The sequence below is a fragment of the Chenopodium quinoa genome, unplaced genomic scaffold, assembly GCF_001683475.1.
Source record: "Chenopodium quinoa cultivar QQ74 unplaced genomic scaffold, ASM168347v1, whole genome shotgun sequence".
Lineage (NCBI taxonomy): Eukaryota > Viridiplantae > Streptophyta > Magnoliopsida > Caryophyllales > Amaranthaceae > Chenopodium > Chenopodium quinoa.
This window is the reverse complement of record NW_018743136.1, coordinates 1,820,362-1,845,703: the sequence shown is the minus strand read 5'-3', so window position 1 is coordinate 1,845,703 and position 25,342 is coordinate 1,820,362. Positions and strand designations below refer to the sequence as shown.

At 33.6% G+C, this 25,342-nt stretch overlaps 2 protein-coding genes and 1 long non-coding RNA gene across 3 annotated transcripts; 2 read left to right on the top strand and 1 right to left on the bottom strand.

Moving 5' to 3' along the window:
- The first annotated feature begins 494 nt into the window (after nucleotides 1-494).
- On the top strand, nucleotides 495-2,755 carry LOC110732093. The gene is made up of 2 exons (XM_021912007.1): nucleotides 495-2,330; nucleotides 2,531-2,755. Exons 1-2 carry the CDS (start codon nucleotides 495-497, stop codon nucleotides 2,753-2,755), a joined length of 2,061 nt encoding a protein of 686 aa, XP_021767699.1.
- A 926-nt stretch (nucleotides 2,756-3,681) lies between these two features.
- On the top strand, nucleotides 3,682-7,868 carry LOC110732092. The gene is made up of 11 exons (XM_021912006.1): nucleotides 3,682-3,957; nucleotides 4,155-4,262; nucleotides 4,362-4,454; nucleotides 4,749-4,886; nucleotides 4,975-5,751; nucleotides 6,045-6,465; nucleotides 6,549-6,843; nucleotides 6,933-7,118; nucleotides 7,377-7,487; nucleotides 7,588-7,672; nucleotides 7,767-7,868. Exons 1-6 carry the CDS (start codon nucleotides 3,682-3,684, stop codon nucleotides 6,180-6,182), a joined length of 1,530 nt encoding a protein of 509 aa, XP_021767698.1. The 3' UTR covers nucleotides 6,183-6,465; nucleotides 6,549-6,843; nucleotides 6,933-7,118; nucleotides 7,377-7,487; nucleotides 7,588-7,672; nucleotides 7,767-7,868.
- An 11,028-nt stretch (nucleotides 7,869-18,896) lies between these two features.
- LOC110732020 lies at nucleotides 18,897-20,197 on the bottom strand. The gene is made up of 2 exons (XR_002513414.1): nucleotides 19,572-20,197; nucleotides 18,897-19,105 (listed from the first exon to the last, which is right to left on the bottom strand). It is a non-coding gene; the product is annotated as an uncharacterized LOC110732020 (long non-coding RNA).
- Nucleotides 20,198-25,342: the final 5,145 nt, after the last annotated feature.

The following is a 25,342-nucleotide window of genomic DNA, read 5'->3' as shown; positions in this document are numbered from 1 at the left end:
CGAAATTAGTAAGTTTAATTATGTTGCTAAGGGTGAAATTAAAATCAAAGTTGGAATTACCGTCTGATATTTGATGATTCTTGACTCTCTTTCTGAGGCTACATAGAGACTTTGTTTTTAACTTTGTCAATTGCATACCTTCCTCTGTTTTTAATTGTGATTTGGTCTTTGTGTTATGAATATTCTAAGAATGACTCATGAAAGTAACATGTGTTAATAGATTTTGAGGAGTTTGTGTTTTGTTCTTCGTGCTTAGAAATGGATCGAAGTTGGATAACAACACAAAGCCAGGTGACCCTGAATATCAACAAGGTGTTAAGGAATTTATTAAATTTGCATTTGAATATAGTGGAGGTCGCTCCAAGATACGTTGTCCTTGTTTTATGTGTCATAATTTTTTGCATAAGAGACCGGATGAAATTCTCAATCATTTAAATAAATGGGCATTTGATAGAACATATACCCATTGGATTTGGCATGGGGAACGTAGAGACATGCATGCGGGTGATAGTGGTGAGACTAGGGATAATGTGCGTGTAGTTCATGATGTTGATGAGGGTGATCAGTTAGAGGACATGTTGCATGCGGTTGAGGATCAACTTGATGACAACCCTTCAATGCTTGAGAGCTTGTTAAGTGACTCTGAAAAGCCATTGTATGAAGGATGCACCAAGTACACACGATTATCTGCTATTCTTAAGTTATATAACTTGAAGGCGGGTCATGGTTGGACTGACACTAGTTTTAACATGCTTCCCAAAGATAATGTTCTTCCTGATAGTACATATGAGGCAAAAAAGTCACTAAGCCCAATGGGTTTACCTTATGAGAAAATCCATGTATGCCCTAATGATTGTGTATTGTATCGAAATCAATACGAATCATTAGAGAGTTATCCAATTTGTGAAGCTTCACGGTACAAGAAAAGGGAAGGAGCAGTACCAGCGAAGGTTTTATGGTATTTCACTATAGTACCAAGGTTCAAACGATGGTTTTCAAAAGCAGAAGATGCAAAGAAGTTGACATGGCATTTCGATAGTCGAGTTGACGATGGAATGCTTAGACATCCAGCTGACTCTCCGCAGTGGAGATTTATTGATGGAAAATTCCCTGACTTTGCCCAAGAAAAACGTAATTTACGCCTTGCGTTGTCTACGGATGGGTTCAATCCATTCGGTTCCTTGAGTAGCACATATAGCACATGGCCAGTTATGCTAGTGACCTACAACTTACCTCCTTCATTGTGCATGAAGAGAAGGTATATGTTCTTGTCGTTGTTAATTCAAGGTCCAAAGCAACCGGGCAATGACATCGATGTGTATTTGACTCCACTTATTGATGATTTGATTATGCTTTGGGAAGAAGGTGTTGAAGTGTTTGATGCTTATTGCAATGAGAATTTTAATTTGAAAGCAATGCTATTTTGCACTATCCAAGATTTTCCGGCGTATGGCAACCTTTCGGGGTACACTGTGAAGGGGAAAACAGCTTGTCCCATCGGTATGGAAGATTGCAAGGGAACATGGTTAAATGCATCTAAAAAGCATGTCTATCCGGTTCATCGCCAGTTTTTGCCGCCTAATCATCCATATCGTAGGAGAAAGAATGTGTTCAATGGGCAGCAAGAGTTTAAAGGGCGATCAAAAGTCATCTTAGGTGAAGAGATATTCGATAAGGTGAAAAATATTGACATCACATTTGGCAAGAAACATAAATCGGCCCTTTCTACGCAGGGGTATAAAAAGTGTTCGGTTCTTTGGCGGCTTCTTTATTGGAAACATCTTTTTGTGAGACATTTACTTGATGTTATGCATATTGAGAAGAATGTGTGTGATAGTTTGTTTGGTACCTTATTGAATATCAATGGTAAGACTAAAGATGGAAAAAAAGCGAGGGATGACTTGAAGGATATGGGGATTAGAGGTGAACTCCATGCTGTTGATAATGATAAAGGTCGAACATACTTGCCTCCTGCTGCTTACACTTTGTCAAGAAAAGAGAAAATCGAATTTTTTGAAAGCTTGGCAGGAGTGAAAGTGCCCGAGGGTTATTCTTCTAATATTCGCAACCTTGTGAATATGGAAACCTTGAAACTTGTAGGCCTAAAGTCACATGATTGCCATGTTTTGATGCAACAGTTATTACCTGTGGCGATTCGCTCAATTTTGCCTAAAGATGTTCGATTTGCAATTATCATACTATGTGGATTTTTTCATGCGATTTATAGCAAAGTCATTGATCCTAAAGAGTTGACTACTTTGGAGAATGAAATTGTTTTAGTTTTGTGTCAATTAGAGATGTACTTCCCTCCATCATTTTTTGATGTTATGGTTCATTTACCAATCCACTTAGTTAGAGAGATAAGATATTGTGGTCCGGTTCACATGAGAAATCAGTGGTGTTTTGAGAGGCAAATGAAAACCTATAAGGGATATGTGACGAATGCTTTTCATCCGGAAGGTTGTATAGCTGAACGACTGTTTTATGAAGAAGTTCTTGCTCATACCGGTGACTTTTTTTTAATTCAAAGCGGATAGGGCTTCCTGTATCTCGTCATAGTGGAAGAATGGATGGTGAGGGGACCATAGGTCGAAAACAGTGTGACTTGTCTTATGATGATTGGCATAAGGCGCATTCATACATTCTTCATAATGAGGATGAAGTTATGCCATATGTGGAGCAACACATGAGTTACTTGAGGAAGTGCAACAGAAAGGCAAATGAGAAATCATTAGCTGCCGAACATAGCAAATAATTCATTACTTGGTTCAAAGATCAAGTAATGACAGAGCTAATGGATTCTTCTACTTTAATTTCTGATCGATTGAAGAGTTTGGCATTCGGGCCTAATTTCAATGCCACTTACTATTCTGGATATGTCATAAATGGTTGCACATTTTACACAAGGTTCCAAGATCAACAAAGTACTATGCAGAATAGTGGTGTTACTTTAGAGGCCAAAGCCTTGCATTTTGCCAGTGCTAAAGACAAAAATCCTGTGAGTGGTTTGATGAGGTACTATGGGGTTATTGAAGAGATTTGTGAGTTACATTACTCTACTTTTTCAGTACCTGTTTTTAAATGCCAATGGGTTGATAATAACAATGGGGTCGAACATAGTGATTTTGGGCTTACATTGGCTGATCTCAACAAATTTGGTCATAAAGAAGATCCTTTCATCTTAGCAAGTCAAGCAAAACAAGTGTTTTATATGACTGACCCGACAAACAAGAAAATGTCAGCAGTTATAACCCCGAATCCTCGACATATTGATGATGATTATGGCGATGATAGTGTGTTAGACAATGCTTATGTTACGCGAAAGGTACAAGGACATATTGAGGTTGATGTAGCCGATGATGTTTCAATATATGTAAGGGATGACCACAATGAAGGCATGTGGGTTGAAAAAGAAAAAAAGGGAACCAAGAGAAAGCGCGCTGAAAAATCTTAATAGGTGTGTGAAAGTTCATTGCCTTAATTCTTTGTGGTTGTTACTTTATTTTTTCAACTTGAATTATAAATATTTGCTTTTATCATTTTAATAATTTCATTACTTATCTAAATTTTGACATATTAGTCATTATAGCATATTCTGTTTACTTTTTGGAATTGAGTTTTTTTGTTATGAAATTAACTACTCATGTCACTCTAAATTTTGACCTTCTGTGTAGTAGCAGGATGGCTCGAAAGAAATCGCAAGTGCACGTAACGGACAATTTTGAATGCGAGGAAGAAAGAGGTCGTACTGTACTCAGAATGGTTGGGAGAGCTATTCAGGTTGGCACAAAAATCCCTTTACAGTGGCATACAACTCGGAGAATCCCTATCGGTGTTCATAGAGGTCATTTCTCCACCTACATTGGTGTAGTTGTCCGTGAAAAAGTGAGCATCACCTACAGAAAGTGGTCAGACCTGCCAAAAGCACTTCTTGATGATTTGTATGACAATATTTCGGTATGTAAATAATGTTTTTATGTTTTTAAGGAAGAGAAACTGAATTATGTATCGATACTTTTAAATGTGACGAATATCTGAATTTCTTTTGGATATAGAGGGGGTTTCATATCCTTGAGGATCGCAAAGGTTGGATTATGAAACAAGCTTGCGTTCGATGGAGAGCTTTCAAGACTAGATTAAGGCTCAGGTGGTAGTACCTGAAAGATGGAACAATCAATGATTCTCCACCATTGAAATATCCTTTCATATCTAAAGATGATTGGGAAAAATTCATTCAGGCTTGTAATTCTAGGGACTTCAAGGTGCAAGTTCATTACGTTGGCATTTATTTTATCTTTATTTTTTTGTGTACATTTAAAATTTGTGTGGATTAAATTTGATATTAAATATAATTATTGCAGAAATTGAGTGAAAGAAATCGTGAAAGTTCGAAGAAGAGGACCTCAAAATATCGAGGTGGGAGACTTGGCTATCAATATTTTGAAGAAACAATTGTAAGTATATGCTAAACATTTTATAACTACTATGTGGTATTAGTGGTGTTCTTATTGCTGTAACCTTCTGTTTTTTACTTCAAATAAACTTAATACTAGCTGTTCTAACTAAATAATAATCCTGGTGTTCTGTTTTTACCTTTGCCTCGCTGCTTAGCTTAATAGTGCTCATTCCTTACCATGCTCTTTCATGATAATTTAATAAAAGAATATATAGAAACTCAATTGATAATTTTAGAAATTTTGAAATTCTTTGTGTTTCAGCTATATTTTCTATTTTATTTGCAATGGTAGGAAAAAGAGCTGGAGAAGCAAGGAGTACATGTTTCATACGTGCCTCGGCATTTGACTTGGATTAAAGCTCATTCTCATGTGAAGAATGAAGTTTTAGCTTTTGATAATCCTGCAGATAAGGAAATCCATGATGCAATAGTAAGATATATTTGCATTTGTTTTAGGTGTTTTCAGTCACTAAGATTATTATTTGGGCACTGATATAATTTTTTTTGATAATTTCCAGATTAAGTTGGAGACGCAAGTTCAAAAAGGTGAAATACATGTTACTGGTAGAGATGACATCTTAGCAAGAGCGTTGGACAAGCCAAAACGGGGTGGTTCTGTTAGGGGTGTTGGATCTGGAGTAACTAACACAGAGTACTTTGGGTTCAACAAACCACCTGCACCTAGCGAAGTCAATGCTAAAATGAATGCGATGAACTCAAAGATGGCATCTATGATGAAGCAGCAGAATTTTATAGTGTCATTCATGATGTCATGCTTGAACCAAGAGCAATTGAGAGCATTCATGGCTGGTGGTGCTCAGCAAGGTGTTTTTGGTGGTGACACTGACACTACAGGTTTAGGTGGTCTGCTTGGTGTTTCTGGTAATAATTTCTGTTTTGGTGGCGACTCCAATGGTTCTAAAAACCAAGGGGCAGGTGGTATTGTGTTCGATGATGCTCATATAGACAACACTTTTGGTCATGAGATCCCATTGACACAACTCTTAATTGGAGGTATGGAACGCCATAATGGTAAAGGGCCACAATTTAGACACGATTCACCAGGGGATAAATCTCATGAAGGGGCCTACTATGCACATGAAATTGAGTCAAATACAGAAGCTCATCATACAAACAGCCCTATTGTGCATCAGCCTCATCTTCAGAACCTTGAGACAGAGCCATATCGTGTCCAATGGCCTGAGGTGAACCATATCGATCAATCTGCACATACCACAACCCCCGCACAGCTAAGTCAAGTAGTGGACATCATTAGCACCCATACATTTCCCGAGGTTAGCCATACTTTGCACATATGTTTATGTGAAATTTTAGCTATGTAGATTTAATGGTATTAGCAGTAACCTTATATCTGCACATATTATGAGGTTATGTCCTTCCTAATCAGAATCTGAAATCTAGCATAATCATCAGAAATTGAAGTTCAGAACTGTAGATATGAACTGAATTTTAGAACCGATAATTTCAGAACTGACCTGAAGATCAAAACTTATATATGAATTTGCATTGAACCACCGATTCTACACCATATACTATGTTGTGACAACACTTGTGTGCTCATTTTTAGGGATGGAGTGACTGTTGCTTGGCAATTGAGGGAAGCGACAAATCTCTACAAGTTGTTGCTAACGGAAAAGTCCTCATAGAAAGCAGCACCGAAGTTCTTGGCAATCATAACACATTGTTGCCCCCTGGTCATCGTTGAGTCACCATTACAGAAGATATTGTGCCAACTGCTCCTCTGCCATGCCCAAACGATGAATTGCTTTTTGTATGTCATGCTAAGAGATCTTATACAGCTTGGCCTAATCATTTGATTTTCCCCAAAAAGGTAGTATTCTTCCTTGTTTTTAAGCTTCTGTCCGCTACTGTCTTTAAGCTTCTTCATATTTTTTTCTTTAAGCTACTGACTGCTGTGGCAGCGGCAGCAGCCCTGCCTGCAGCGGTAGCAGCTTGGTTTTTCGGTTCCTATGCCCTCTTAGTTTTTGGTGTGTTGTTCCTTGCATTTTTTATGATAGTCTTGTTTTATTTTTCATGTGAAAACATATTATAAAGGCGAACAACCAATCAGATAAAGAAGTTGATGTGACCACACCATCCCCACAATCTACATCCTCCCACGCATCAACAACTCGTAAGTATGTTATTACCGACAAGGATCGTGAGAAGGTGACATCTACTTTGATGCGTGTTATGAGAAAAAAAGCTATGGGGATGCAAAAGACTGGCGATACCATCTCTATCACTATTCCAGAGAGCATGTTTCTTAATGAAAATGGGTTAAATGTTTCACTTGATTACGAAGACTTGCTTGATTGGTGTTTCCAAAGGGAGGTTGGAGAATCGCAAATGAATATATTCATGAAGTAAGTTCACCTCCAATTTAGTTTCTAATTACAATGTGGAAAATTTTTGGTCCATTCTCTTATATATTTACAACTTTTGATGGGATAAGGATCTTGAAAGAACATTGTCACAAAGAAGGTATCTCGGGAATGTATGGGTTTTGTGACTCTAATGTTCTATTGCCTTTGACACCAACGACAAACGAGCAAGTTCGATCTAACTATCTAGCTCGTGTTTTTGGGTGCAATGAGGGGAAGAACTATAATCAGCTATTCTTTGCTCCTTTTAATGACAAGTAAGTATAGTTTGTTATGTAATTATGTTACTTTGATTGTTATTCTTGTTAATTATTTATGCTTTAATATATGTAATTTCAATTTTCTTAACCTGATTGCTTCTATATTGCTATGCTATGCTATTTTTACTAATAAATTCCTCTTAAAGCAAACAAAGTCAGGGCAACATTGCTATGTTAACAGTTTCTGCCCCCTTTTACATTTTGTTGTTTTTCTTATCCATTCTTCCTTCTAAAAGTGCCTTGCTGCTGGTTTAGTATGCATTAGACGTTAGCTGTTATTAGTCCGTGGAATGGGTTGGTGTATTGGCTAGATCCACTTGGAGCAGAAAATAAAATCAACTCATTCGCTGAAAAGATCATCACTGAGTATGTATAATTGCAATAACTTTGTCATTAACTTCTTATTTTGTTCTTACTGTGTATTTGGAAACTATTACAATTTTCCTATCTTCATGTAATTGTGTAGAGGAATCAAACAATTCAGCTCGGTCCATCGGAAGGACATCAAGAAAATAAAAAAGAATGCATATATTAGGTGGGAGCAACCACAAGTAAGTTATCTAAAGTTTTATAGCAGTTAATATTATGCAGTTTAATCCTAAAATCTAATATCTTGTTAATGATTAATTGTTTGCATTATCATAGTGTCCTCGTCAACCAGCATACACCAAGTATTGTGGATACTTTGTTTGTCGATATATGCTAGATATTGTGCAGAAAAGAGTGTTATGGGTTTCCAAGCAAGTTTATTACAAATATATGTCATTTAAATTGGTATAAACTGTCCTCAACTCTAACCAACTATCTGTCTGTCTGAACTGTGAAACCAACTGTCTGGTGAAACCAACTCTGAACTGTGAAACCAACTATGAATGTAACTCTAAACTGTGCAACCAACTGTCTGAATTGTGAATGTAACTCTATTTGTCTGTTGCTCTAACCAACTGTCTGAACTGTGTTCAAGTGTAACTCTGCAGTCTGCATGCAGCTTAATCATATTAACCACCAAAAATAATCAAATCAGCTTATGCAATCAGAATAGCTATAAGGTTCTAATTAAGGTTTTGTATATTCTGATTTGTATATTCTAATAACTAGAATATCATCAGCTTATGCAATCTATAATAGCTATAAGATTTTGTATATTCTGATTTGTAGTTCTAATTGTCAGGTCTACTTTTCATTTTTGAATCAGTCTTTGAAATTAAGTTAGGAATGAAATTAGAAATTGGAGTTCTGATCCCCCCTTTGAAATTTCATTATAGTTGTGATTTTAAGTTCTGAAATTCATTTCTTTTCAGTGCTTTGTTATGTCTGAAATACACCAAGTCTTGAAATTAAGTGAGCTAAGGGTGTGGATTGAGGATGTTCGTCAAAATGCTCTTTTGCTTTTTTATGTCTGATTTTCAGCTTTTGGTTAAATATCTATCTGATTTCCGTCAAAAATAAGTAAATAAATAATACTCTTATTTGATGGCATATGTTGTATGTTGCTTCTGTTTGTATCTCACCTGTCCTGAGCCTATTATGCCAATCTATAATGTTGAACTTGCTGTTGTGGCAGCTCTAAATGCCGATGAAGAATCTGAGGAGGAGTGATCGGTTGGGGTCTGTTCGTAGTAGTATAGCTTCTGTTGTCATAAAGTTTGTTTTAATTGCTTTTCGAAGGGGCACTGTGTTTGTTAATATTAGGGCCATTAGTTTTCAGCTTAGTGAATGGTTCTATGTTAATAGCTATTTGCCTTCCTCTGATTTTGATTTATGGAATGAGGTGGGCTTCTTTAGTTGTAAAACTCTAATTAATTAATATATGTCGTCTAGTTTGTGTTAAAAAAAAATGTTGTATGTTGTAGGTCTTTCCCCCAATTTGTACATATTCTTCGGAAGACATTGATGAAATGCGAGATTTGCGGATTAAATATATTCTTGATCATGAGCCAGATGAAGAAGATTCATGATGGATGAGCTTGATGATGAATCAGCAAAGCTTGAGTACGAGATAAGCTTAGTGTTAATCATTATACTTGTGGATCTAGCTCTACTTTTGACTCTTTTTTTTGGAGGAAAAGCTCTACACTTGAGTTTTGTTTTTGAATATTAGAATTAATGTAAATTTTGGGTTTTATTTCTATTGCAGAGAATTAGTTTTTGTATTAAATATTTTTATTTATATATATATATATATATATTATTTGGAAAATTTATGTTTCTATATATATGTACTGTATTAGTGGCAGGTTCAACAATGTAACATATTGGCGCCAAAATTTATTGGATGAATATGAATTGTAAAAGGAATATGGCAATTTATTTATTTATTTTAAAAAAAAACGACCTCAGAGAGACCACCTATTTAAAATAGATGGTCTCATTATTCAAAAAATAAAGACCACTCATTTAAAATAGGTGGTCTCAGTATTTAAATCCAGAGACCGCCTATTTAAAACATGTGGTCTCTTATCCTTCTATATTATTTATTATTAAACTAAAAAAAAGACCATTTATTTTAGCAAGGTGGTCTCAGGTATTGTAAAGTTAGACCACCTTTTATGAAATGGTCTCTTAGGCCAAAGACACCTGTGAGCTAGAGACCACACCTAAGGTAGTCTCTTAGGCTATTTTGGTATGGTTTCTTTGGCCAATTTTGTAGTAGTGAAGGATCCCAGCGCTTGAGATTAGAAGGGGGTAAGGGAATCCCTCTACTCCCAAACAAATACAGTTGATAGAGTTCGAACTCGTGATCTCAAAATCATAAAATGATTATAGACATGTCCGTAGAATGGTCGAGGTTGGCTAAACAAATGATACGTATTATAATGTACAGTACATAGAATATTAAAGAGTAGTTAATCATTTTCAATACGAGTACAATTTATTGTGAATTCACTAGCTATGTACACACTACTCATAATTATACACTTGTACTATAAACTATTTACTATTTAGTCATCATTCAAATGATTTTTGCAATGGACAATAAAATTAATCAAAATTAAACTGTACAACATTACGGCATGAACATCGTCCATTGACCATTATTAGACTATTAGGTATGTAATCGATGCCGAAAATAAATTTTAGTAAAATAAAAATAAATTGGCATTTGCCCTTGACATACAGTACTCCCCTTTAAAAGTATTTCATTGAACATGATTGGGTTCAAGAAATATATTTATAGATACGTGAAAGAGTCTATACAATACTCGTGAAAAAAGCTTGGTAAAAACTTGTCAATAGCTCATTCACTAAGAAGGCAAATGATCAACTTGAACAAAAATATTAACAATTAAGTCTCGATCTTAGATACATTTTTTTTTCTTTTTTTTTTTTTTAGATAAAACTTTTTGAAGAGGTGAGAGAATCAAATCTTAGTTTCCTACATAATGTTGTCTTACTTTAATACTTGTGTTTTCTTGTTATACCAATATAGATATAGTTTTGCCACTTGTTTAAAGCATCACAACCACAAAGTCTAAATAAATGTTATTTTCTCCTCATCGACCTCGCTCGCTTGTGTTTGTTGTATATACACAATAACACAAATATCTTAATTGATCGTTTTCTCTCTCTCTTAACTCTAACAAGCAAAGATGCCCCTTTCTCAAATCATAATAAGTTTACTTAGGGACTGTTCTCATACGTTTATTTTCAGTTCATTTTTCATTTCAGCTTCTAATTTCCTTCTCTTATAAAATATTCATTTTAATTCAGTTCATCTCCTAATTTCCTTCTCTCATAAAATATTCATTTCATTTCAATTCAACTGAGTTTAGTCAATGAGAACAGACCCTTAATACACAATAACACGAATACCCTAATTGATCGCTCAACTCTCTCTCTCTCTCCTCATAGGTTACCCTTTGAATGATGGGCAAGAGTAGATTGCAATATCCAGTGTCAAAAAGACTTGGATTATAGCTCAGCGCATGGATAAAACTTTTAAAATCGTGTAGGTTGATCATTCATTGAAACGATACTAAAAATATGTGTAAAATAATCTAAGGTTGTTACATGTAAAGGAGTTAAACAAAATTTTGTTGAGACTGTTATAATAATTAGGATATTTTTAAAAACAGGTCCGGACCTAAAAAATGAACTAGAGAACATGAACGAATTGATGGGAACCAATTCGGTCTCTAGGTTGAGCAAAATTTGATTTTTGGTCTTTTTGTATAGTTCTGTTCATATCCATTTAAATATCAATCTAGAATCAAATTAATTTAATTTTTATTTATTTAAAAATCCAATGAAACTTCTATATCTACCTTTAACGTGATAGAAATATTTTTACATCATGATTGATCAATTTTATAATATATGATCAAAATAGGAATTAAATAACATTTTTTATATTTAGAAAAATTGTTGCATTAAATTAAATAATCTCAACATTTATCGTGTGCCCAAAATAATAATACAGACATAAGATATTTGCTGTAAACAATAGCATCTATTCAAATTTTCGTGCAAAATATAGTACTGTAGTACATACACTAGTGACAAGAATTGAAACCTTAGGAAATTTTTATTAATTAGTTCAAATAATCTATCTTTTAAAAAGTTTTATGATCTGTATTAAAAAAAATTTCAAAATAAAATAAAATTGATACCTTTTTTATACTGAGTATGTCATATTATAAATAAAAAATTAGTCAAATTTATTAAACTCATGATAATTTTGAAAACTGACAACAAAATAGTGAAAACACCTTTTTATTGTTTCTTATTTTTGGTTTTTTTTTAAAAACAGAAAACTGAAAACAAAAAACGATGCCAAACAAACCCTAAGATTTTGAGGATCATTTTGGTTATTAAGGGTCAAATTTGTTGTTGTATCTTACAAACCAATGTGTTTTTGGCTGTTATATCCAATTTCGGGCCTAAAATCTATTTCTTTAGGACCAAAATAATCCCTAAAATCTTAATCGAACAATTTTGGATTTGAAAATGATGCACATAAACCAAACCACTTCTATGCAAACTAATTTGGCTTCAACCTTAATTAAATTTGGTTTTTAAAGGCTGAAATGACCCCTAAAACCTAAATTGAGCAATATTGCAACTTAGAAAGCACCTACACAATTCAAGAGATTTTAGGTCTTTTTTGCCAATTTCAATCACTAATTTGTCTCTTAGAAATCAAAATTACCCCCCAAAGCTTAAAAAAATAATCAATTTTAGCAGCTCAGATTTAAAGCACTCAAAACAAAGCATGTCCTTACACCCAAATCTATAGATTTTCAATAGATTTGAACATAATACAATATTTCCTAAGACTCTCAATTTAGTCCGTGGTGTACTATTTTATTTTGTGCAAATACTTGAATAGGTGGTAATGCTAAATTAAAAGCAAAACCATAAATCAAATTATTTTGCACACATAGCCAACTAGACAATAATCGGTATAATTTAGCGCAAAATTTCCATCCATATATTCTTTCACTTTTTCCATTATGATGTTAAAATATATTTTTTAAAAAAATAAAATAAAAACTGGTATGTACTTGTCCGGTTTAGGTTTTAAACGAGTTTAATCGGTCCAGGCCAAGTCTAGTCTAAGCAAAATCGGGTTAGTCTTTGGCTCTTGAATTTTAAATTTTGGCTTTCGGTCCAATGAACAACCCTAACGGCGATAATAATATTCTGTATAAATTCGTTGTGGGCATTGGATCAAATAATTTCATTTAGTTGAGTGATGCCCCGCTTGCTCTGGTAGATTCCAGAATAATGGAGTATAAATTACTCTTTGATGAAATAGAAAATATCGTGGAGCAATTTCATTCACACAATTAACTAATTTATCAACTAGTTTATCCGAAATGCTTTAGCGTTTTAATCATATTTCAACAGTAAAACAACTGTCAAAATGCTTTGTTAGGTGAGTTGTATGTAGCCTTTTTACATTTATGTCTCTTAATGACCAAATTAGAAATATTTCATATCATAATTAAGTACCTTTGTCAATCAAGCGGGACCTTTAATAAAAAGATTATTGGAAGATTACTCACAAATTTATGCATGTAGCAGTGTTCTTAAGATTAGAACAGATTCACGTATCCCTTTCATGGATTAGGAGGTTGATTCAAATTGTCATGTACTTAACAAGGATAACTTTGTCCTTTGATTTGTTGCCAAATGTGACAATTAATTATTCGTTGTTGTTATTTTGACAAGAAGAATTACCATACATCAAAAGAAAGAACTATGACAAGAAGAATTACCATACGTAAGAAAAAATAAAAAATAAAATAAATAACAAGTTCAAAACTATAGATATATGCTACTCCTAATGACCCTAGCCTATTATGAATTTCCTCTAGCCTAGTTTGACTTTTAGATTTGATAAAATTTTGACCTAATTCGTACACTAATCTTTAAGAAATAAAATATCCTTCTCACCATTTACGTTTAGTTAAAATTTGTTCTACAATTTATATATAATCATATTCTTGCATTGACCACCTTTATTGAATTACATGCCAGGCAAAAATAATTATACTCCGTATAGAACCTTGTTATAACTTCTCCATCTATAAATTCACAATATTATTTATTACTTGTTGAGAGACATAATTTAGAGAATTACTTTGCTTCTCATGATAAAGTTACCTGATAACCGCAAAACCATAAACCATTTGTACGTGCATTTGTTTCCATCAACTACATATTTTTTTTTTTTTGACGATAAACTACATAATTTATACGAAGTTTAATGTAATAATGAAGTTTTTGGACTCTCTTAACTTGGATGACGATTATTTCAAAATTAAAAAAAAAAAAAAAAAAAAAAAAAAAAGTAAAAATTGGATGGCGAGGATTAAAGGAGGGTTTGAAAGCCTTGTTTAGTTGGTTTGTTTAGCATGTGGGAATTAAGAAGTAGAATTTAAAGAATATAGGGCGTGGAGTGAAAATGAGATTTTGTGGGTGAAAATTTCATTAATGATTCTTAATTCCTCATTTAATGGATACAAGATTGAAGAATTTTAAATTTCATGTTTGTCATGTGGGAATAACTTAAAATTAAATTAGAACTTTACTAGTTTACCTTTTTATCACAGCATATACAACTATACAAGTATATCACTTATTACTCATTGAGGGAAATATTACATTTTTATTAGATCAGAGAATTCCCACCATCTTATATTCTTATTAGTGTTATTACCTATCGTTTTTCCCCTAGGTAATACTCCGTAATCCATACTTCCTCCTTTTTAAATACTTGTTTCAATTCACTTTCCTTTTTCGGCCGTTTTTAAATACTTGTTTCACTTTCCTTTTTCGGCCGTTTTTAAATACTTGTTTCACTTTCATTTTCGGCTGTTTTTAAATACTTGCTTTATTTTTTTTTTATATAAAACTTTTACAATATTTAATTAATTTCTCTCACCTAGTGGACTCATCATGATCATATTTTATTAATTTTATTTTCTCTCTCCTCCAATCATCTCCTCTATTTTTACTTTTTATAATTTTTTATTCCTCCACTTACCCCACTACCTCTATATATTACTCCCTCCGTCCCTAAATTACATTCCTCTTTGAAAATTTACACGGGAATTAAGGAGGAAAGAATAAGACAAATAACAATAATTAGATAATGCAATGAGAAGTACAAAGATAGATTAGTTATTACTCATGACATGTCATCAATCCTTTGCAAAAAAAAAAGGACCAATCACATGCTCCTAATTGAAATTTTTTAGCCAATCATATTCATTGTAATTTGGCACAAGGATTATGAGTGAGATTAGGTAAGGATGAGTGAGAAAACATTAAATATAAATACAGAAAAAGAGAGTTGATTTACTTAAAAAAACTTACCAAAAATAGAAAGGAGAAATGTAATTTTGAAATACCAAAAATAGAAAGGAGGAATGTAATTTAGGGACGGAGGGAGTATAATTTTTTTCTAAAACTCCGTGCATAGGAAAATGGAACAAGTATTTTAAAAGGAAAGAGTATTTTGTAAATCATTCCCACCCTCTAACTAATTTCTACCAAATAGACATTGGTTTATAAAATATATGAAATATATAATCCTATTTCTAACCTGTAAATCTACACACCACATTCACCTTATATTGCAACAAAAGTTAAATTTAATTTAGGGCTTGTACTGATTTATTGAATTGAGCTGAATTGAAGTGAATATTTATGAGAGAAGGAAATTAGGAAGTGAACTGATGAAATAATTAGAGTTGAGTTGAACTGAATTGAATTGCATTGAAAATAGGCTTAAGAGAACAAACCCTTAGTGGGATTCAACATTCTCCTTTCGAACCATAATGAACTACCATGCATTGTTATGTATTGGAGGTAATTGGCGGTTTGGAAAACATCATGCTAGATGTCCCTGCATTTGTTTAGCCTTAAACACGGAAAAAAAAATTTCATTAATAAGACCAAACCTTTATCACTAATCTAATCTAGCTTTGCTAACTAAACAAGGACTCAAGGAGTACTTGAGAAGCAAATTATCTTGATAGAGAATGGAAGTTAGATATTACTACATATAAAATCCTTAAATTTAGCACTAAGATTGATTTACCAAAGAGTAAAAAAATCAAGGTTTTTTTTTTTTTTTTTTTTTTTTTTTTTTTTTTTTTTTTTTACGAAAACTTCAATTTTAAAACAATCGTAAATATATACATGTATAGTATATTTTATTATTCGAAGTAACAGACAAAGCACCTTCTCATAATGAAATCTTTCATGCATCAATCTAATCGGAATAATATGATCAAGACTCCTTAAAGAGTAGAAAAAAGGATAAAAGAATCCACGTCCCTAATTATTTAGTTAATTGATCCACAAAATCTCAAATCCATAGTTCCATAGCTATTCAATTGTAATTTCCTTGTATTTCGACCCACATACAGCCATCCAATGAGCTATACATGTACATAAAGTAGTATTATTAGTAACAGTAAACTATGGAACAATATAATACAAAGTCCAACTGACATGAATTGAGAAGAAATAACGATGTGCAGCAAAAGACTGCAGAGGAGCAATAAATCAAATAATGCACAAAAACTTTATACTAAAAATAAAAAAAGAAAGATTCACATAAAAACAGTAAACGTGACACAAGTAATTACAAGATGGTCTGATAGAAAAGTGGGGCCCTTTTAAGCAATAAGGGTTTTGTCGTAGCTACTTTTAAGTCCTGAGACATCTTTCAGAAATAGCGCGCGAAAACAGCGCGGGAGCTGTTTCCCAATGCACCTCTTCTGTAAATAATTATTGTTATTATTAATATATGTAAATAATTTAATTGATTGGAAAATAAAATTAATTTTTTTCTTTGGTTTGTCAGATACTCACATCCTGAAAAATCAAAAATTCCTTTTTAGAAAGAAAAGGATGTTTGGTCCCACTTCATATCATTTCAAATGTTAACTCTTTTGATGTTGACATCCATCTCTCTCTCCCTCACGAAATTATTTCCAAAGAATGATTATAGATTAGAAAGGATGGAGAAAAATTGTAACAAGGGAAGTTAAACCATTCATATTTTAAAAATTTAAATAATTAAAAAGATTTTCTCAATTATTCGAGTGTCGATCTTGTTTGCAAACTACGGAGTACTACGTGTTTTTTGAGTTGATACATTTTGCTTATAAAACTATTCATATACTCTTCTTTAATCGTGTTTTGTTATTTATATATAATGAGAAATATAGTTTTATGAAATCTTTATAAATTCGTCATGATATATATTTTCAAAATATCAAAATTTCATATTTTTTTTCTTATCGGGTAATTAAAGATATGAATTATTGAAGTTATGTGTTGACAAACGTGAATAAAGAAATAGAGGAAGTATTATGGTAGTCAAAGAGTAAATTAAATATTATAAATTGGATGTAAGACTCTCATAAAAATAATCAAAGATAATCCATTTGTTGGAGAATAACTAGCATATTAAACTTTTTTTTTTATAACTATATATTACTCCCTTTGTCTCCGAAAGAATGACCCTTTTGGGCTGATTTTGCGATTATTAAGAAAATTAAATAAAAAGAAGTAAAAGTATATCGAAAAGATAAATTTACACGAGTTTTGTAAAAAAAAAGAGAGAGATAAGGTAATAAAAGTACATGAAAAACAAAAATTTATGAAAAAGCTAATTTTGCACATATTATAAATTAGTGGGTATTTTGATACAAATGGGTCGATCATTTTGTGACTAAAATTAGGCTAAAAGGGTCGAACTTTTAGAGACGAAACGAGTAATATATTGGTTATGTTTGGTAAATAGCTTATTTGAGCAAAATTAACTTATTTGACCAACATTAACTTATTAATTAATTAATGACATGTTCTTTAGAGCTGGTGAAATCTGTTTTGCTCTGTTGAGCCTAGTTGAAATCTTCTCTACTTCGTAAAATTATTTAATGTAATCTAAAATTTAATATAATTTCAAATTCATAAATAATAAGTAAAATTAATACATAATAAAATTATGAATAATTACTAATAACAACAACAACAACAATATGGGTCGTCTGACTTCGTTATCGCTCGAGTTGTGTCGGTTGCTCTCAGCGAAAGCGGGACAAGTATGGAGCGCGTTGTAAATTTATTGTCTATGGTTTTCTTTCTTTCTCCTTTTCTTCATTGAGGGAATTAGAAGGATATTGTTGTATTGCTGAGAGGCATTTGCTAGGACACATGATATTAGTGCTCGTGCATCTGCTCACATCTTCAGCAGAATCAAGTTTGCAATAACTAGAGGGGTGGGGGGCCAAATTATGTCTCGACTCCCCACTAACTTCTTGAAGTTTAGTTGACTTTGTAGGTTTTTGTAATTTTTTAGATAATAATAATAATAATAATAATAATAATAATAATAATAATAATAATAATAATAATAATAATAATAATAATATAGTTGACTTTGTAGGTTTTTGTAGGTTGACATTGGGTTGTTTGGAGGGAATGACAGGGCCCTTAGACCTACACATGTGATACTATATTCATGGGATCGAGGTCACAATATATATGTTGATTTGATAGGACCTTTTCCTTTGACACGGTCGAGGCTATCTGTTCCTGAATGGGTTGTGACTGATGTGACTCATCGAAAGCAAGTCAAGTACGAATCTAGTTGTCAGGCGTTTGGATATGGTTTCATTCACTTCTCAATTCCTTCGCTTAGGGAATTAGAGAAGAAGGTGGTTGCATTGTTGAAGCGGGTTCATAAGTTCTCGACGACGCAAGACAGTGGGGCATGTGCTACTGCTCATATATTTACTAGGATATGATTTTCTAATTCAAGAGGAGTGGGGTCCCGGATTGTATCTTGGCTTCCCACTAATTTTTGTACTACATAGGTTGTATGACTTTATCTGTTTTTGAATAATAATAATAATAATAATAATAATAATAATAATAATAATAATAGTAATAATAATAATATATGCGGGTTCAAGCGTTCGCTAACACTAGTAGAAAAAACGCATTAGGCAGCGGTTCAAACCCGGTCTAAGGCACCGGTTTGAACCGCTGCCTATTTGAGGGGTGCCAAAAACCCCCTATTTGGTACCGGTTCAAAACCGGTGCCATAAACCGGTTTTGACACCGGTTAACCGGTGCCTTAAATAATTTCGCGGAATATTTTTTGTTAGTGGTAGTTGTTTTAGGCACCAGTTAACCGGTGCCTTTTTGGTATTTTTTTTTTAAACTTTTTTCTTGCAATAATAATAAAAATAATATACAAACAAACATGAAATACGAACCAAACAAAAATAAATGGTGAAATAAGGATTCTTGAAATTGTTATATTCAACATCAAAACAATGGTAATTCAACAAGTAAATTGTTATTGTACCATACAAAACAAAAAAAAAAATTACAATGAATTATAATTAACTCAGAAATTGAAATTGTAAAACAATAAAAAAAAAAAAAAATTTACAACATCAAAATAATATTCCAAAATAGAAATCTTGAATCCTTGTTGCTTGAATTAACACCTGCATAAATTAAAACCCAGAAATTATTAAAACTAAAAAAAAAAAAAAAAAAAACGAGAAGCAAACCCAGAAAACTAATGCATGAACGAGAAAATCAATTAACCCAAAATCAAACCCAGCAATCGATTAAACCCAGCAAAATTAGGTTACCCTAGAATTTTGCTGGGTTTTCTGAATTAATCGATTAATCCCAGAATTCAGAAAATCGATTAACCCTAGAAATTCAATTAACCCCAGAATTCAGAAAATCGGTTAAACCCAGAAAATCAATTAAACCAAGAAGCAAACCCAGCAATCGATTAAACCCAGCAAACCCAGAAAATCACTTAACCCCAAAACTTTCGAAAATCAATTACACCCAGAAATTTCGAAAAATCAATTAAGTGCAAAAAATGACAAAATCAATTAACCCAAATAATTCCAAGATCAATTAATTCCAAGATCAAATAATTCCAAGATCAATTACCTCACTCTAAGATAGCATGCATGTCACAAGAGCGAGGCAAGCAAGAAGCACCTACTGCGAGAGGGACGAAGTCGGGCTTAGATGTAGTTTTCAGGTCAGAAGAAGAGGACAGAGAGGGGAGAGAGACAGAGAACAGAGGTCGGAAAGCTGAGAGGAGAAAGAGAGGAGAGAGGAGGAGAGGCGCTCAGTTGGAGGAGAAGGAGGAGAGGCGCTCAGTTGGAGCCTTGGAGGAGAAAGAGAGGAGAGAGAAGCTAAGAGGAGAGATAAGGATGTTAGGGTTTATAAATAAACAATCCGGGTTTTTTTTGTAGCACCGGTTCAGTGGCACCGGTTCAAACCGGCGGCCTTGTTATTTTTGGCACCGGTTTGATCTGAACCGGTGCCATTGTTCTTGGTCTAAATCCCCGCCCAATTTTAGGCCGGTTTTTGGCACCGGTTTGGTCTGAACCGGTGCCAATTGGGGGCTGCCTATTTGTATTTTTCTACTAGTGTAAGACTCAGGATATTGGTGCTCATGCAGCTGCTTAGATCTTCAGCAGGATCGAGTTCGCTATAGATAGAGGGGTGGGGGCCCAGATTGTATCTCGGCTCCCCACCAATTTCTTGTAAATTGATTGACTTTGTAAGTTTTTGATAATAATAATAATAATAATAATAATAATAATAATAATAATAATAATAATAATAATAATAATAATAATAATAATAATAATAATAATAACAATTACAATAATAATAAGTTATTCTAGAATGGAGATAAAGAAATTTGTTTGAAATTGAAGTTATATCTTGATAAGGGATTAATGAAGTTAGCTAGGAATTGGTTGTGCTACTTCAAGGATTTTACTCTAAGGGATTGACAACAAAGTCAGTTGATGTAGAGAACTCATACTAATGATGTTGCAAGAACCAATGATTACATTTTGTTCAATTGAATCATATTATAAGGTATGGATTACAATAATCAAATTGAGGAATTTGATCAAGTTATAAGAAAAGATAATCAAGTTATTGAAATTTTTAATGGTGAAGTTATTGATTACGATTTTAAGGTTGTATTACCAAGAATCATGAAATTGTTAGGAAAATTGTAAAATATTTGGAATTTACCTTAAGATCAAGTTACTAATCTATATGAGTTAAGCAAATTAAGATGAGAGATGATGTTCCTTACTGTAGGCACTCAAATTTGTCTCTCCAAAAACCAAACTCAATGATGAATACTTTTCAAGTCACTTGATTATCGAACGAAGTGAAAGTGTGAAAAGTCTTGTGATGCGGTTGTTTTAATAAAAGTCCTTTTTGTTTTTTATAAATGTACTTTATTTATGAATATAGTCAGTCCAATTTAATTTGGTCCATGACAAGGTTCCAATAACAATGTAGTTGGGTCGGGCTCGCAAAGAGCTTTCCAATGATATATTATAAGCCCAATTCCGATGAATAATGAGGAAGTTATGACCAAAATACTAAATTGGGTCTGAAATGGCTTTACGGCCCAATGATCTAGTAGAGGGACCATTAATTATTTATTCCTAAAATTATTAGGATTGATTCTAATCTTCTAAAATAGTTTAGAAGGTTGTTTAAAATTTCAATGAACTTAGGATTGGTAATTATCTTTTGAGAATAATGAATTTGATTTGAAATAAAACAAGTGTTTTATTATGAAGAAATCTGATTTAAAATTGATAAACGCAGAGTTTAATTTCTTAATTATATTAGGAAAAGTATTCTGTACAAAAGCGCTTTTTATCTTTTAAACCAGCACCAAACGATAGAGCCTGTCGCCATGCGTGATCCCTGTCGTTTCGCGCTGGGTCCAATCGTTCACCACATGAGCCAGTTTTATTCCGATTGAAATTCTAATTCTTTTCTATCATTTTTGGACTATTTTCTCTATAAATAGGGTCGTATTTCCTTGTTTTTATTCATCAACAATCAACAATCATCAACAATCAAAAATCATTATTAATTCTCTTAAGCAATAGCTTATTCTTCTCTCTTTTTCTAAACCTTTCCCTTTTACAAATAAAAATACCGCATTCACGAGTTCTAGACACACCTAGGCAAATTCGAAGTTGGCTTCGCCTTAGACGTGAATGGTTGATAATTTCTGAGGTTTTCTCCCATATCTATATTTCAATTTATTAAATTAATTATTTAATAGTTTCCTTTAAGTTACTAACGCGTGTATTTTGTTATTAGAAAGAGATACGAGGCATCGAAGTTAGTAATTTAATTACTTAATTATTCTTTTGATATAGAAAGTATGTTTAGATTATTTTAATTCCCAGTGTCATGTTAGGATGTCTTTTATCGCTTTCTAGTATCATGCTTAGGTTTTTTTCCTATTTCTTCTATCATGTTAGTATCATGTTAGAGATAAGGTTTGATCTTTAATGTTTAGTGACATGCTATGATTTGTTTTTAATCTTGTTAGTATCATGCCTAGGATCTTGCTAATAATATTATGCTTTGATGAGATTGAGATTGTTATGATGATGATTGTTATTCAATATGTTGCTTGGTATTGTTATTGTTATTGCTTGATCACGCCCTCTCTTGCTAGATTAAAGGTAATTTGTACTTGAAATTATGCTTAATAAGATAATTAATAATCTTGTTTAGGTTAATATGATTATAATTCAAGTGATTGCCAATAAATAGATTTGTTTGTGCATTAATATTTAACCAACATAGATTAAACAAATTTAGGATTAATATATTGATTGTATGTTAGTCAGAAATTGCACATGAATATGAGAAGAATAATGTAGAGGCCTATTTTTAGGGCAGGTTCAATCTCTTTTAGGTTGAATTTGTACCTTCATCCCCGAATGTCCAGTCATGGTTCAGGACCACTATGGAGTTAGCGATCTCATGGATTGTGAAGGGGTGTAACCTTCACCCTGTGAACGGTTTACAAGTTCCTAAAACTTGTTGGCGACTCTTTTACTCTAGCTTCCTTCCTTTTGGACGCCATCATACTTAAATGTATGATCACAGTGGAGCTCAAGTGAGGGATGCTTGAAATATTCCCTACACTTACATGCTTATTACTTATGATAGTTCTTCGTTAAATTAGAAAGTCATTTATGTGATTATAATTATAGAGTTTTTTTTTATGAAAAGTAAAAGTTTTCTTCAAATTAAACATGTACTTTTATTATAATTCTAAGGATTTTGGATTTTCCTAATATGGAAAATCTGATTTTTTTGGTTAATTTACTTAGTGAATAATTGGTATTCTTTTAATTCATCATTTTATACAATATATATATTATTTACAAAATTATATTTAATCCCTTAAATCTAGAAAACTATTCCCTAAATACTACATAAGGTGTCTAAAATTTTAAGCTATGGAAGCTAAAAAATTTCGGCCACCATGGTTGGATTTTGGGTGATTTATTTTGGTAAATTGTATTTTTAATTAGGATTTTTTAGAAAATGACACCACAAAAAAACCCCTAAAATTTGATTATAACCTCACATAAAAAGAAACTTTTATTATAACACCACAAAAAACACCAAAAAATTGGTTTTACCACCACTTAACGGAGTTTTGAATGGAATCAAAATCCGTTAGCGGGGCTCACAACAGACACGTGTCACTAGCTTATTAGTTTTTTAAAAAATTAAAAATAAAAAACAAATAAAAAAAATACCTAAACAACCAACCCAGCCCAGCCTAAGCATCGACACCAACCCTCCATTCCCCTCTTCTTCCTCCCCGAAAACAACCCCAACCTGCCTAACCTCCGCAAACACCGCTTACCCACGACAACAACAACATCAATACATCATCGTCGCTAAACTCCGAAAACCACCCTCCTTTACCTTTCACCCTCAAAACGGCCAAAATTGACCATAACAACCACGATTGGTCGATTATTTCAATGGTCGTTTCAAGATTTGGGGAAAACAGTTGAATACGACCATGGCAACTTGTGCTTTATTGTGGCTTCGACGTTGAAGGAGGAGTTGTGGTGAATGGGGGTGATAACATGTAATTATGACGGTGAAGGATGGTTTCTGGTGGTAGTAGGGGTTCCTGAATGGAATGGTGTCCTTCGAACAAGTGTATTATTTCGATAGAGGGTTCGAAGCTATCGGAAAGCTATTTATTCAGAAAATCAAGTGATCGGAATGCCAAGGTGGAGGCCACTTCCGATCAGTAATATTGATGCATAATTAATATTATAGCTTAATCTTGACTGAACCCTTCGGGTCACACCAAAGCAACTAACGATCCGACACGACGAATTAATTCAAAAGAAATTAATGAATCCCTCGAGTATTAAATATTTAGACGTCAAAAATTGAGCTAGGAGCGTCAAAACCGAGCGTCGCAAGTCGAGTAGAATAAATAAAAGACGAGACATAAAATCAATAATTAATCAAATACCCCTAGCATCGGAATGCCCCGAGCAAACCGAGTGATAGGGGCATTTGGTATAGCAAGGTGGCTATCATGCGCACCAAGCCGAGCCTAGGATGGATGGCTAGTGCTACGGCATGCTAGCGCACCACAACTAGCAAGGCTACCAACACATGGCTAGCAAGCCATGCTAGCATGTGCGGGGGCAGCCGTAGCAATGAGCTAGTAGTGCTAGCTAGCTAGCAGCGCGCTCGCGCATGGGGCTTCGGCCAGCCGCACAGTCACGCATAGTAGCAATCCATTCACACACACTAAGCGTCAGCTAGGAAGCTTGGGTGGCAAGGCTTGGCCTGCCACATGGAAGTAGTCCATTGGCGCATTTGGTAATCGAGTAGCCAGTTTTGGGAGCCTTGGGGATCAAGTATTGGTCCTCCCCTTTTTCCCTGTGGTCCCTACAGGAGTTATGTCTTCGATAAGTGCAATTACTAGATATATCAAGGATCACGATCATGGAGATAATTAGTTCATTCTATAGGGTCATCAATGTTTGGTGCTAGCCATGACAATTGATCTTTGGGCTAGTTAAATAGTCCAAAGCCTTATATAATGGATCCTATAAGGTCACACACAAGAGTATTAGGTCAAACAAGTTAGAGACCCATTATTGGGCCTCATGAGTTTATGACATGCCACATTGATTGTTGGGCTAGGATAGTTTGATGAGCTTAGAATGTTTTGGGCTTGACATGAATTTATTTAGAGATGTGATCTATAATATAATCCATGACTAGGGTTGCATGACATAACAATTAACTGTTAATTGTGAACCAAGCAACAAACTCCAAACCCCTAACTCTCTCTTTCTTTCCACTCGACCCTCTCTCTTTCCTCCCTTGTCCGTACGGCCGCCCCTCACAAGTGGCGCGTGTGGTGGTTGTTTAGGTGGTTCATGGTGTGCTCGTGACTCACATCTCCGTTGAAGGTTGATTGAAGTGTTCGATCACAACTAACTAGCATTAGTGGAGGTTTGATCCGTGCTCGTGGACTTAGTAGAGGAATCACACGTGGGGTTCCTACTCTCCTTATTGTTCTTGCTCGATCATATGTGGAATCACGCTATAAAGGTATTAATTCTAATCTTTATGTGTTATGCATGATCTCGGGATTAGGTGCTATATGAATATGATTCATGTTTTCCGCAATTCGTACCTATAAACTCCTACAGTCCCTACATAACCCCTCCTCTCAAAATGACATTGGTTGATTAATTAGTTATTGACTATTTTCTTTTGTTTTTTATTTAAAAATAAAAGGAGAAAATTGATTTTACCAACACTCCCACATTGATGGGAGAGTGGATTTCTCACTTGAGTTTCCTTATAAATAT

Bases quoted from the DNA above. Each gene is read 5' to 3' on its own strand.
- LOC110732093 (XM_021912007.1), top strand. From the start codon at position 495: ATGCATGCGGGTGATAGTGGTGAGACTAGGGATAATGTGCGTGTAGTT. The intron at 2,331-2,530 runs GTTCATTTACCA...TTTAATTCAAAG, and splicing joins CATCATTTTTTGATGTTATG to CGGATAGGGCTTCCTGTATC.
- LOC110732092 (XM_021912006.1), top strand. From the start codon at position 3,682: ATGGCTCGAAAGAAATCGCAAGTGCACGTAACGGACAATTTTGAATGC. The intron at 4,887-4,974 runs GTAAGATATATT...GATAATTTCCAG, and splicing joins AGGAAATCCATGATGCAATA to ATTAAGTTGGAGACGCAAGT. The intron at 5,752-6,044 runs GTTAGCCATACT...GCTCATTTTTAG, and splicing joins GCACCCATACATTTCCCGAG to GGATGGAGTGACTGTTGCTT.